This window comes from Arachis hypogaea, chromosome 3, assembly GCF_003086295.3.
Source record: "Arachis hypogaea cultivar Tifrunner chromosome 3, arahy.Tifrunner.gnm2.J5K5, whole genome shotgun sequence".
Taxonomy (NCBI): domain Eukaryota; kingdom Viridiplantae; phylum Streptophyta; class Magnoliopsida; order Fabales; family Fabaceae; genus Arachis; species Arachis hypogaea.
This window is the reverse complement of record NC_092038.1, coordinates 99,454,449-99,469,297: the sequence shown is the minus strand read 5'-3', so window position 1 is coordinate 99,469,297 and position 14,849 is coordinate 99,454,449. Positions and strand designations below refer to the sequence as shown.

General features: G+C 36.4%; 1 protein-coding gene across 1 annotated transcript; it reads right to left on the bottom strand.

The window, feature by feature from the left end:
* Positions 1 to 1,059: 1,059 nt before the first annotated feature.
* On the bottom strand, positions 1,060 to 3,541 carry LOC112790788 (anthranilate N-methyltransferase). Its single transcript, XM_072233189.1, has 4 exons — positions 3,286 to 3,541; positions 2,423 to 3,197; positions 2,195 to 2,315; positions 1,060 to 1,302 (listed from the first exon to the last, which is right to left on the bottom strand). The coding sequence occupies exons 2-3, from the start codon at positions 2,863 to 2,865 to the stop codon at positions 2,213 to 2,215; spliced, it is 546 nt and encodes a 181-aa protein (XP_072089290.1). The 5' UTR covers positions 2,866 to 3,197; positions 3,286 to 3,541; the 3' UTR covers positions 1,060 to 1,302; positions 2,195 to 2,212.
* Positions 3,542 to 14,849: the final 11,308 nt, after the last annotated feature.

Sequence of the window (14,849 nt, the reverse complement as noted above, 5' to 3'; positions counted from 1 at the left end):
CAACAGTTTCATTAGTTCTTCCCAAAAAATAACAAAACAAACAAAATAGGTGAAATATTTAGCACCCAATAGGCCAGTAGTTGCAAGAAAAAAATGAAAATCAATGATTTTTAGCAAAAACAAATTACCTGCTCTGCGTCTTGCGATGAACATTACGTTGGTGAGAACTCTAACATTACAAAAAAATTCTGGTTAAAACGGCGATTTTTTAAGGTAATTACGGCGGTTTAAACTGTCATTATTACCAAGAATGGCAGTTTTAGAAAGCGACGTAATTATGGGCACCATTCTTGTTATTATGGCAGTTTTCAGAAAATCGCCACAATTTTCTGGGTTAAAACGGCAATTTTTGGATAGGTTAAAACGGCGGTTCAAACTGTCATTTTTTTCAAATAAAACGGCGATTTTTGGTTGGTTAAAATGGTGGTTCAAATCGCGGTCATTTCCAGGGTAAAAATGACATTTTCAATTCATTAAAATGGCGGTTCAAACCATCGTTATTTCCAAACTGCCGTTATTTCCAAACTGCCGTTATTTCTAGGGTAAAAATAGCATTTTTGATTGGTTAAAATGGCACTTCAAACCGCCGTTATTTTCAAGGTAAAAATGACGTTTTCGATTGGTTAAAACGGTATTTATGAACCGCCATTTTTACACTGACAGAGTGGCATTTTAGTTGGTTAAAACGGCGTTTGAAACCGCCATTTTTACCAGATTGAAATAGCTTTTTTAATTGGTTAAAATGGCATTTTTGAACCGCCGTTTTTACCCTAACATTGGCATTTTTATTGGCTAAAACGGCATTTGAAACCACTATTTTTACCGAGTTAAAATGTCATTTCATATTATTTAAAATGGCAGTTACAACCCACCATTTTTACCAGATAAAAGTAACATTTTTTAATTGTTTAAAAAGACAATTTTGAACCAGTATTTTTATCGCGTTAAACATAACTTTTTGATTAAAATTTCTCAATAATAAAAAATCAATACTCATGAACAAAATATTAAATAACTCATAAACAAAGTATTAAACATAATATATGATTTTTTAATATTGAAAATCAAAAGTAATAACCCCTATACAAATAAAGTATCTAACATAACATGATTTTTTAATTATAAATCTCTTTAACATATAACTCTTAATACATAAAATTTCTATCAAAAAAGATTACACAGCTTTATTGCTCGATCCAGAGTACCTCTGGTTCCATATTTCTGCTTCCACACTATAGGACCTGTGAAGTACCTCTGGTGCAACATAATATGCACTCCCAGCAATGTCATTTAGTCGTTCGTCTGTAGTCAATACACATTAATGGAAAATTAAGAAAGACCAGTTTCAAATCTTGAGGGGTACCTTCAATCTAAAGTACTTTACACATGCTAAGCATACATTTACAATAAGTTCATGTCATATCTCCATTGGATTATGGTTTGTTCTTCTATCATTATTCTTACTTCCCCAACCTTAGAAGTCATGTAAGAAAATCTAGGATTTTTATTATTTAAGAAATTCATTCATGTTATTTTTTTCTTCAAAGAGATTGCGTTTCTCTATTTTTGTTTAGTCTCTACAACTAAACGCAGTTGCTTAACAAGTAGCACAACTAGTCAACTAATATATTTTCTCAACATACAATTAGGTGTCTAAGCATAAATTGCTACTCTCAAGATTTTTGACATATATATTATGATATTGTCTACTGTCATTTGTTTTTACACCAATTATATCATCTCCCAAGTAGTAAGTTTAAATCATAAATCACTCAAGATAAAATAATGGCTATATATAAAACACTTAGTTATGTTAGTGGTATATAAAAAATAATTATTCGGTTATTAGTCTTTGACAAATTTTTAAAAGCATTTAATGCACATCACAATAGGAGTATTATGCAAATGTAAACATCAATAAATAGCACATTTACTGTCACCTGTCCAGATGAAATCTGATAAACTGAAATCAATAAGCTTCATATCGGCATCTTCGCTTTTTGAAGTTAAGAGAAAATTTTGTAACATCAATCTTATAGAAACAATCAACAACCATATTCACATTTTTATTTTAACTACAAAAATATACTGAACTAAAAAAATTAATAATAGAAAATTCCTATTATTAGAGTTAGATACTATACAATTTCAATGAACATATAGAGTGAGAGAAAAATAGACTGGTGGAATTTACCATAGCTTTATTGAACACCTAATTGAACCTTTGATCTACGCCTGGATACTCAAAGGCATGCATGCCATAAACCCTGTTGAATGGAATTCCACCTTTCATAATTGCTCTTTTCACTTCCGTCCTGAACCAGTGCATAAGAAGATAGAGTTGAAAAAAAGAGAATAGAACTGATCTGATAGCAATTTGTTTATTTATTTATTTTAATGTTAACAGAGAGAAAAGTGCGACCAGCTTTGGTAGAAGACATTGTCGAGAAGCAAAGCAAAGGTTGGTCCCAACGAGCTGCCGTCATCAGCATCGGTGACAAAATACTTGGAGCTAGGGGAGAGGCTGTAGAGTCTGTGACTATGATCTTGTTGGAAAACAGAGCAACAAAGGAGAGAGTGACTTGCCAACAACTTAAGAAAGTGATCCAGCATGTGAGGTGCTTTTGAGTTGTTGCTCCCAATCTGAGACGCAATTTCCTTTGCAGAGAGCATGGCACCTTCACCAGCTTTGGCTATGGTGTCAAACACACCAAGCTCAACAGCTGAATTTACCGCCAGTGGAGCCACATTCAAACCCAGCATTTCCATGGCAAGACTCAAGCTGTCTTCTTCTTTCTTCTCTTCTTCTTTGGGTTTAAGATGATTGTCTGCACTTGATTCTAATGGAGTTTCCATGTATGTCATCGCAGCTAGATTCAGTGGATGTATAGAGTATAAACCACAATGTAAGTGTAATAAAGTTGCATATATAAAGGGCCATAGAGCTCCAGGGTTGTCCTTGCTTTTCTCAGGAACTTCCAACAGTAGCAGAGAAGATGCTTCAGATTCAGATTATCTTTATTATTATTATTTACAAGAAACTTGGGAACATGTATAGAAAAATTAAAGCATGAAGACTTTGCTGTAAGAACCTATCTTGAAACGGCTAGGGAACGAAGGCCTCTTTCGGCAAACTTGTCACTAATGACATGAACCTTCTTCTTAACATCATTCCTTAGATTACATAAGTTCATGATCTATTCATCATAACAAATAATATCATATCAGCATCAATGGAACAAGCCAGAACCTCTCATAAATCATGAACAAAATAAAAATTGTTACCTGCTGCGGAGTGCCTTTGCTTGCACGGTGCTAGTTTCCATCTGCATGAATGTAAGTCAAAGCAGTTCTCTTATCAACAGGATTGAAAGGTAAAAAGTGAACCTCTTTGATTCCAGCCCTTGCCTACAGCACAAATTGGTTGGTGCTGTCAACAAGGTGAGCAGCCTTTCCGAAAATGAAATTAAAATTGTATAGGACTACAAAATTGTTTTGTATGTCCTTGAATTCTAAGAGCTTTATTTGTTTCATCAGATTATTACTTATTTAGCACTTAACTTAATTATTTGAATTTAAGAATATATATATATATATATAATATTTGCAAGATGTGGTGGTTACTACATTGTCGACTTGTACTAGTGGTGTGACAGATAATAATAACAATATTAATTATAATAATAGTACTCAACAGCAATAGCAGCTTGTGTGCTCTCAGAACCTCACTCGCAACCATTCAATTATTGCACAAGGTGAAATATATTTAATTTCATGCAATCCAACCATTTTAAAAAACATTTTGGACATAATAATGCTAAGTGCTATATGATACGAAATCAAAGTTTACCAAGTAACAGCATCATAGAGTTCTAGATGATAGCTCTCCATAAAATTTTCTTGTTTGAATGTGACCACATCAATCAGAATCTTGGAGGACTCACCAATTTTCATTTCACTTTTAGCAGCTTTTCTCAGATTCTTATTTGCTCTCTTAACAAGTTTTGCAAATTTGGCCACAACAAGCTATCAGAATTTTCTGTCATTTTTACTTACATTTAAATAAAATGTTTGCTTGTGGTATCATAAATTGAAATGATATTTTGTTATCTGGTACATCAAATTTGACACATTCACTCCTGCAGTGGAACGAGGGCTTCCAGTCACTAGAGTTATTAGTCGAATGGCCTTGTAAGAAATCCGTGCTTGCACAGTGGGGGAATGGTGGACGAAATTGTGATTCAATTGTTATTCCATTTTGCAAAATTCATTGCTTTTCATTCCCTGGTAATGGCGCCAAAAACATGATGCCAATACCATAGTTCACAACTCCGTTCAACTTAACCAGCAAGTGTACTGGGTCATCCAAGTAATACCTTACGTGAGTAAGGGTCGATCCCACAGAGATTGTTGGTATGAAGCAAGCTATGGTCACCTTGTAAATCTCAGTTAGGCAGATTAAATAGTTTTGGGTTTCGAAAATTAATAATAAAAAGAAAATAAAAGGGATAGAAATACTTATGTAAATTAATAGTGGGAATTTCAGATAAGTGTATGGAGATGCTGTGCTCCTCTTGAATCTCTACTTTCCTATTACAGTCATCCAATCCTTCCTACTCCTTTCCATGGCAAGCTGTATGTAGGGCATCACCGTTGTCAATGGCTACATCCCATCCTCTCAGTGAAAACGTTCCTATGCTCTGTCACAGCACGGCTAATCATCTGTCGGTTCTCAATCAGGTTGGAATAGAATCCCTTGATTCTTTTGCGCTTGTCATCACGCCCAGCCTTCAGGAGTTTGAAGTTCGTCACAGTCATTCAATCCCAGAATCCTACTCGGAATACCACAGACAAGGTTTAGACTTTCCGGATCCTCATGAATGCCACCATCTATCTAGCTTATACCACGAAGATTCTGTTGGGGAATCTAAGAGATATGCGCCCGGCCTAAGGTAGAACGGAAGTGGTTGTCAGTCACGTGCGTTCATAAGTGAGAATGATGATGAGTGTCACGGATCATCACATTCTTCTAGTTAAGTGTAACGTATATCTTGGAATAAGAATAAAAGAGAATTGAATAAAAAGTAATAGTGATTGTATTGAAACTTGAGGTACAGCAGAGCTCCACACCCTTAATCTATGGTGTGCAGAAACTCCACTGTTGAAAATACATAAGTAAAAGGTTCAGGCATGGCCGAATGGCCAGCCCCATGAATGTGATCAATAGTCTCTTAAGATGAAGAATAAAACAAAACTGAGACCAAAGATGTCTAATACAATAGTAACTTATCCTATTTATACTAGACTAGCTACTAGGGTTTACATGAGTAAGTATTTGATGCATAAATTCACTTCCGGGGCCCAATTGGTGTATGTTTGGGCTGAGCTTGATCTATCCACGAGTTGAGGCTTTTCTTGGAGTTGAACTCCAAGTTATAACGTGTTTTGGGCGTTCAACTCCGGATCATGACGTTTTTCTGGCGTTTAACTCCAGACAGCAGCATGTACTTGGCGTTCAACGCCAAGTTACGTCATCAATTTCCGAATAAAGTATGGACTATTATATATTGCTGGAAAGCTCTGGATGTCTACGTTCCAACGCCGTTGAGAGCGCGCCAATTGGAGTTATGTAGCTCCAGAAAATCCATTTCCAGTGCAGGGAGGTCAGATTCCAACAGCATCAGCAGTCCTTTTGTCAGCCTTTTACAGAGTTTTGCTCAAGTCCCTCAATTTCAGCCAGAATTTACCTGAAATCACAGAAAAACACACAAACTCATAGTAAAGTCCAGAAATGTGAATTTAACATAAAAACTAATGAAAACATCCCTAAAAGTAGCTTGAACTTACTAAAAACTACCTAAAAACAATGCCAAAAAGCGTATAAATTATCCGCTCATCACAACACCAAACTTAAATTGTTGCTTGTCCCCAAGCAACTGAAAATCAAATAGGATAAAAGAAGAGAATATACTATAAATTCCAGAATATCAATGAATATTAATTATAATTAGATGAGCGGGACTTGTAGCTTTTTGCTTCTGAATAGTTTTGGCATCTCACTTTTTCCTTTGTAGTTTAGAGTGATTGGCGTCTCTGGGAACTTAGAATTTTGGATAGTGTTATTGAATTTCCTAGTTAAGCATGTTGATTCTTGAACACAGCTACTTATGAGTCTTGGCCGTGGCCCTAAGCACTTTGTTTTCCAGTATTACCACCGGATACATAAATGCCACAGACACATAACTGGGTGAACCTTTTCAGATTGTGACTTAGCTTTGCTAAAGTCCCCAGTTAGTGGTGTCCAGAGCTCTTAAGCACACTCTTTTGCTTTGGATCATGACTTTAACCACTCAGTCTCAAGCTTTTCACTTGGACCTTCATGATACAAGCACATGGTTAGGGACAGCTTGATTTAGCCGCTTAGGCCTGGATTTAATTTCCTTGGGCCCTCCTATCCATTGGTGCTCAAAGCCTTGGATCCTTTTTACCCTTGCCTTTTGGTTTTAAGGGCTATTGGCTTTTTCTGCTTGCTTTTTCTCTTTTTTTCTTTCTATTTTTTTTCGCCATTTTTTTTTCGCACAAGCTTTTGCTTTTCACTGCTTTTTCTTGCTTTAAGAATCAATTCCATGATTTTTTTCAGATCCTCAATAACATTTCTCTTTGTTCATCATTCTTTCAAGAGCCAACAATTTTAACACTCATAAACAACAATATCAAAAGACATATGCACTGTTCAATCATTCATTCAGAAAACAAAAAGTATTGTCACCACATCAATATAATTAAAATTAAATTCAAGGATAAATTCGAAATTCATGTACTTCTTATTCTTTTGAATTAAAACATTTTTCATTTAAGAGAGGTGAAGGATTAATGGATTTTATTCATAGCTTTAAGGCATGGTTACATACTAATGATCATGAAGTAGAGACACAAAACATAAATAAACACAACATTAAAAACCGAAAAGCAGAAAGAAATAAGAACAAGGAATGAATCCACCTGAGTGAGGGTGGCGCCTTCTTGAAGGTCCAATGGTGCTTTTTGAGCTCCTCTATGTCTCTTCCTTGCTTCTGTTGAATGATTCCTAGTAATTTTGGTGTTTCTACCCTTAGTTGCTTCCAATATTTGTGTGGAGGATAACTTATCCCCTGAGGTATCTCAGGGATCTCTTGATTTGCAGCCACACGTTCTACTACTGAGCTATGACGGCTTTATATGAGTCTTTCCATCTCCCAAGACTCAGAGGTGGAAGCTTTTGTTTTCCCTTTGAGGTTTCTCTGGCCTTAGGTGCCATTAATGGTAATGGAAAAGCAAAAAAGCTATGCTTTTACCACACCAAACTTAAAATATTGCTCGCCCTCGAGCAAGAGAAGAAAGAAGAGAGGAAGAAGAAGAAGAAGAAAATGGAGGTGAGTGAGGGGAGATGGGTTCGGCTATATGGGTGGGATTGGGTGGGAAGAGAAGTTGAATTGTAAAGGTAGGTGGGGTGTATGGGGAAGAGTGGATAGATGTAGGTGGTGAATGAAAAACAGAAGGGATGACCATGAATGGAAAGAGAGAGGGCGAGGTAGGTGGGGATCCTGTGAGGTCCACAGATCCTGAGGTGTCAAGAAATTCCATCCCTGCACCAAATAGGCATGTAAAATGCCTTTGCACACCATTCTGGCGTTTAAACGCCCATTGGTGCACATTCTGGGCGTTCAACGCCCATGTAAAGTATGTTTCTGGCGTTGAACGCCAGTTTCATGCTTGTTACTGGCGTTCAGCACCAGTTTTTCCTCTCTGGGCACATTCCTGGCGTTCAGCGCCAGAATGTTGCTTGTTTCTGGCGTTTAGCGCCAGAATGGTGCTCTGTTCTGGCGTTGAACGCCGGCCAGATGCATCTTACTGGCGTTGAACGCCAGCCTGTGCGTCCTCCAGGGTGTGAATTTTTTCTTCTGCTGTTTTTTATTCTATTTTTAATTTTTATGATTTTTTCGTGACTCCTCATGATCATGTACCTAATAAAACACAAAATAACAATAAAATAAAAATTAGATAAATAAAATTGGGTTGCCTCCCAACAAGTGCTTCTTTAATGTCAATAGCTTGACAGTGGCTCTTATGGAGCCACAAGGTGATCAGGTCAATATTTGTATAGTCCCAACACCAAACTTAGAGTTTGGATATGGGGTCTTAACACCAAACTTAGAGTTTGGTTGTGGCGTCACAACACCAAACTTAGAGTTTGACTGTGTGGGCTCTTCTTGACTCTGAACTGAGAGAAGCTCTTCATGCTTACTCTCTTTTGTCACAGAGGGATGGCCATGTGCCTTAAACACAAGGTAGTCCCCATTCAATTGAAGGACTAATTCACCTCTGTTGACATCTATCACAGCTTCTGCTGTGGCTAGGAAAGGTCTTCCAAGGATGATGCAATCATCCTCTTCCTTCCTAGTGTCTAAGATTATGAAATCAGCAGGGATGTAAAGGCCTCCAACCTTTACTAGCACGTCCTCTACTAATCCATAAGCTTGTCTCAATGACTTGTCTGCCAGTTGTAATGAGAACAAGGCAGGTTGTACCTCAATGATCCCCAGCTTCTCCATTACAGAGAGTGGCATAAGATTTATCCCTGACCCCAGATCACACAGAGCCTTTTCAAAGGTCATGGTGCCTATGGTACAAGGTATTAGGAACTTGCCAGGATCTTGTTTCTTTTGAGGTAAAGTTTTCTGAATCCAAGTATCCAGTTCATTAATGAGCAAGGGAGGTTCACTTTCCCAAGTCTCATTACCAAATAACTTGGCATTCAGCTTCATGATAGCTCCTAAATATTGAGCAACTTGCTCTCCAGTCACATCTTCATCCTCTTCAGAGGAAGAATAGTCTTCAGAGCTCATAAATGGTAGAAGGAGATTTAATGGAATCTCTATGGTCTCTATATGAGCCTCAAATTCCTCTGGATCCTTAATAGGAAACTCCTTCTTGCTTGAAGGACGTCCAGGAGGTCTTCCTCACTAGGATTTTCGTCCTCTTCCTCCCTTGTGCATTCGGCAATGTTGAGTATATCAATGGCCTTGCACTCTCCTTTTGGATTCTCTTCTGTGTTGCTTGGGAGAATACTGGGAGGAGTTTCAACGACTTTCTTACTCAGCTGGCCTACTTGTACCTCCAAATTTCTAATGGAGGATCTTGTTTCATTCATGAAACTGAAAGTGGCCTTTGACAGGTTAGAGACTATATTGGCTAGATTAGAAGTGTTTTGTTCAGAATTCTCTGTCTGTTGCTGAGAAGATGATGGATATGGGTTGCTATTGCTTGGCCTATTGCGTCCACCATTGTTAAAGCCTTGTTGAGGCTTTTGTTGATCCTTCCATGAGAAATTTGGATGATTTCTCCATGATGGGTTATAGGTGTTTCCATAAGGTTCACCCGTGTAATTAACCTCTGCCATGGCAGGGTTTTCAGGATCATAAGCTTCTTCAGAAGCTGCCTCTCTAGTACTGTTGGATGCATGTTGCAGTCCATTCAGATTTTGAGAGATCATGTTGACCTGTTGAGTCAACACTTTGTTCTGAGCCAATATGGCATTCAGAGCATCAATTTCAAGAACTCCTTTCTTCTGAGGTATCCCATTATTCACGGAATTCCTCTCAGAAGTGTACATGAATTGGTTGTTTGCAACCATGTCAATGAGTTCTTGAGCCTCTTCAGGCGTTTTCTTTAGGTGAATAGATCCACCTGCAGAATGGTCCAGTGACATTTTTGAAAATTCAGAGAGACCATAATAGAATATATCTAATATGGTCCATTCTGAAAACATGTCAGATGGACACCTTTTGGTCAGCTGCTTGTATCTTTTCCAAACTTCATAGAGGGATTCACCATCTTTTTGTTTGAAGGTTTGAACATCCACTCTCAGCTTGCTCAGTTTTTGAGGAGGAAAGAATTTATCCAAGAAGGCAGTGACCAGCTTATCCCAGGAGTCCAGGCTATCCTTAGGTTGTGAATCCAACCATATTCTAGCTCTGTCTCTTACAGCAAAAGGGAAAAGCATGAGTCTGTAGACTTCAGGATCAACTCCATTCGTCTTTACAGTCTCACAGATCTGCAAGAACTCAGTTAAGAACTGATAAGGTTCTTCAGATGGAAGTCCATAAAACTTGCAGTTTTGTTGCATTAAAGCAACTAGCTGAGGTTTCAGCTCAAAGTTATTGGCTCCAATGGCAGGAATGGAGATGCTTCTTCCATCAAACTTGGACGTTGGCTTTGTGAAGTCACCAAGCATTCTCCTTGCATTATTATTATTTTCGGCTGCCATCTCCTTCTCTTGTTCGAAAATTTCTGAAAGGTTACCTTTAGAATAATTTAATTTAGCTTCTCTTAATTTTCTCTTCAGAGTCCTTTCAGGTTCTGGATCAATTTCAACAAGAGTGCCTTTTTCCCTGTTCCTGCTCATATGAAAGAGAAGAAAACAAGAAAAGGAAGAGGAATCCTCTATGTCACAGTATAGAAATTTCTTTATGTTAGTAGAAGAAGAAGGGGGTAGAAGAATCCAAACACAAGGGATATAATGAGTTCGGATCTTTAGATGAAGAGAGGTGAAGAGAAGTGTTAGTAAATAATTAATTAAATAGAATAAGAGAAGAGAAGGGAAATTTCGAAAATAATTTTTGAAAAAGAGGTTAGTAATTTTCGAAAATTGGAGATAAGATAAGATTAAAATTAAAATTTAAAACAAAATAATTTTTGAAAAAGAGATGAGATATTTTTGAAAATTAGAGAGGGAAAAGTAGTTAGTTGGTTTTGAAAAAGATATGAAACAAATAAAAAGTTAGTTAGTTGATTGAAAAAGATATGAAATCAAATTTTTAAAAAAGATAAGAAGATAAGAAGTTAGATAAGATATTTTGAAATCAAATTTTGAAAAAGATAAAGTTTGAAAAAGATAAGATAAAAGATAAAAAGATATTTTGAAAAAGATTTAATTTTTAAAATGACTTAACTAACAAGAAACTGAAAGATAAGATTCTAGAATTTAAAGATTGAACCTTTCTTAATAAGAAAGTAACAAACTTCAAATTTTTGCACCAATCACATTAATTGTTAGCATATTTTCGAAAATATGGTATAAAAGATAAGAAAAAGATTTTGAAAAATAATTTTTAAAATTTTCGAGAATAAAAATAAAAAATGGAAAAGATATGATTTTTGAAAAAGATTTTGAAAAGATAAGATTTTTAAAATTGAAAATTTGACTTGACTTGTAAGAAACAACTAATTTTAAAAATTTTTTACCAAGTCAACCCAAAATTTCGAAAATTTGGAGGAAAATAAGGAAAATATATTTTTTTTATTTTTGAATTTTTAATTATGAGAGAGAAAAACAACAAAAATACTCAATGCATGAAATTTTTAGATCAAAACAATGAATGCATGCAAGAATGCTATGAATGTCAAGATGAACACCAAGAACACTTTGAAGATCATGATGAACATCAAGAACATGATTTTGAAAAAATTTTGATGCAAAGAAAACATGCAAGACACCAAACTTAGAAATCTTTAATGCATGGAAAATATGAATGCAAAAGTGCACATGAAAAACAACAAACAACACAAAACAAGAAATCATCAAGATCAAACAAGGAGACTTGTCAAGAACAACTTGAAGATCATGAAGAACACTATGAATGCATGAGATTTTCGAAAAAAATGCAAGAAAAATTTTTAAAGCATGCAATTGACACCAAACTTAAAATTCGACTCAAGACTCAAACAAGAAACGCAAAATATTTTTGATTTTTATGTTTTTCTAATTTTTTTGTATTTTTATTTTATTTTTTTCAAAAATATTCTTTGAAAAAAAAACGAAAATTAAAGAAAAATTTTGAAAACTTTTTGAAAAGAAAATTACCTAATCTGAGCAACAAGATGAACCGTCAGTTGTCCATACTCGAACAATCCCTGGCAACGGCGCCAAAAACTTGGTGGACGAAATTGTGATTCAATTGTTATTCCATTTTGCAAAATTCATTGCTTTTCATTCCCTGGTAATGGCGCCAAAAACATGATGCCAATACCATAGTTCACAACTCCGTTCAACTTAACCAGCAAGTGTACTGGGTCATCCAAGTAATACCTTACGTGAGTAAGGGTCGATCCCACAGAGATTGTTGGTATGAAGCAAGCTATGGTCACCTTGTAAATCTCAGTTAGGCAGATTAAATAGTTTTGGGTTTCGAAAATTAATAATAAAAAGAAAATAAAAGGGATAGAAATACTTATGTAAATTAATAGTGGGAATTTCAGATAAGTGTATGGAGATGCTGTGCTCCTCTTGAATCTCTACTTTCCTATTACAGTCATCCAATCCTTCCTACTCCTTTCCATGGCAAGCTGTATGTAGGGAATCACCGTTGTCAATGGCTACATCCCATCCTCTCAGTGAAAACGTTCCTATGCTCTGTCACAGCACGACTAATCATCTGTCGGTTCTCAATTAGGTTGGAATAGAATCCCTTGATTCTTTTGCGCTTGTCATCACGCCCAGCCTTCAGGAGTTTGAAGCTCGTCACAGTCATTCAATCCCAGAATCCTACTTGGAATACCACAGACAAGGTTTAGACTTTCCAGATCCTCATGAATGCCGCCATCTATCTAGCTTATACCACGAAGATTCTGTTGGGGAATCTAAGAGATATGCGCCCGGCCTAAGGTAGAACGGAAGTGGTTGTCAGTCACGTGTGTTCATAAGTGAGAATGATGATGAGTGTCACGGATCATCACATTCATCTAGTTAAGTGTAACGTATATCTTGGAATAAGAATAAAAGAGAATTGAATAAAAAGTAATAGTGATTGTATTGAAACTTGAGGTACAGCAGAGCTCCACACCCTTAATCTATGGTGTGCAGAAACTCCACTGTTGAAAATACATAAGTAAAAGGTTCAGGCATGGCCGAATGGCCAGCCCCCTGAATGTGATCAATAGTCTCTTAAGATGAAGAATAAAACAAAATTGAGACCAAAGATGTCTAATACAATAGTAACTTATCCTATTTATACTAGACTAGCTACTAGGGTTTACATGAGTAAGTATTTGATGCATAAATTCACTTCCGGGGCCCAATTGGTGTATGTTTGGGCTGAGCTTGATCTATCCACGAGTTGAGGCTTTTCTTGGAGTTGAACTCCAAGTTATAACGTGTTTTGGGCGTTCAACTCCGGATCATGACGTTTTTCTGGCGTTTAACTCCAGACAGCAGCATGTACTTGGCGTTCAACGCCAAGTTACGTCGTCAATTTCCGAATAAAGTATGGACTATTATATATTGCTGGAAAGCTCTAGATATCTACTTTCCAACGCCGTTGAGATCGCGCCAATTGGAGTTCTGTAGCTCCAGAAAATCCATTTCGAGTGCAGGGAGGTCAGATTCCAACAGCATCAGCAGTCCTTTTGTCAGCCTTTTTCAGAGTTTTGCTCAAGTCCCTCAATTTCAACCAGAATTTACCTGAAATCACAGAAAAACACACAAACTCATAGTAAAGTCCAGAAATGTGAATTTAACATAAAAACTAATGAAAACATCCCTAAAAGTAGCTTGAACTTACTAAAAACTACCTAAAAACAATGCCAAAAAGCGTATAAATTATCCGCTCATCAGGGAAGATTCCATTATGGATGACTACCATGTTGATTTTATTGATCATGGAAACAAGGTAATTTCTAACAATAACAAAGGCTTTGTGGAAGATCTTCTGAATCTTTTATTTCTTTCTTCAAGTAAATAACAAAATGTGAGCATGCAAGTCATGACATTGATGAAAAAAGAAAACAAAGATAGCATGTCCTTGCTGGATTCACATTGGGAGCTAAGCTAGTTTTGAATTTCAAAAATGCACAATGATGAACATGCATCTATAACAGTAAACAATAAGCACCAAAGAATCATCATCTATAATAGAAAACAAGTTCCACTCTTTTCCATCTCTCTCGGAAAATTCATCAACCATATGGCAAGCATAACAATACTGAACCAAAATACAGTTAGAAAAAAAGCAATTGAGAATGAAAAAGAAGAGAAAGAGAATAAAAATAGATATTGAGAATGAACAGAAACACACTACGAGCAATGTTGAGTGGATCGAAGAAGAAGAGAATACAGAAGTGAGAAATCATAACAAATCCACGATGCTTGCAAGCGTTATACATGGTTTGGATATACATTATTTAATTCTACATTGCTATTAATGTTTCTAACAAAAAGTGTTCTAGAAAATTGGTCACTAAGAGGAATTTTTCCTTTAGAACCTCCGAAATTACCAGGCCTCCCTATGTTGCTACCTCTTTTTTCTGAAACTTTAATACGAGTAAGGTAATCATCAATTAATTTCACATTAATCATGTAATTTAAATCAGTTAACACTATTTTAATCGTATGGAGGAGGAAAATAAAAAAGAAGATCAAGTAGATTACTGTGAATTAATATGGATGGTAGAACCAAATCATACAAGTTTAGTCGGAGGCAGCAACAATAGCTTCACAGCTAGAAAACCAGATTGAATATGAAAATTGAAGCCAAAGGACTAGATCTCAGAAGCTCTATCAGAGAGAGCAACAACTGTGTCGCTTGCGGCAGCGAGGAGATGATGAACGGTTGTGAACAGAAAGCAAACCCCCAAATCAAAGCAAAAAATTAGATCGCAGAAGCTCCACCGAAGGCAACAACAATGATAACGTTTCTAACGGCAACTTGGAGCTAAGCGGTGGTGAGAAGATGAACGGCGGCAGAAAACTAGGGTTAGGTTTGTCACATTCACGCGTTACACTCATTCTCTCATTCGCAACATTACTCTCATTC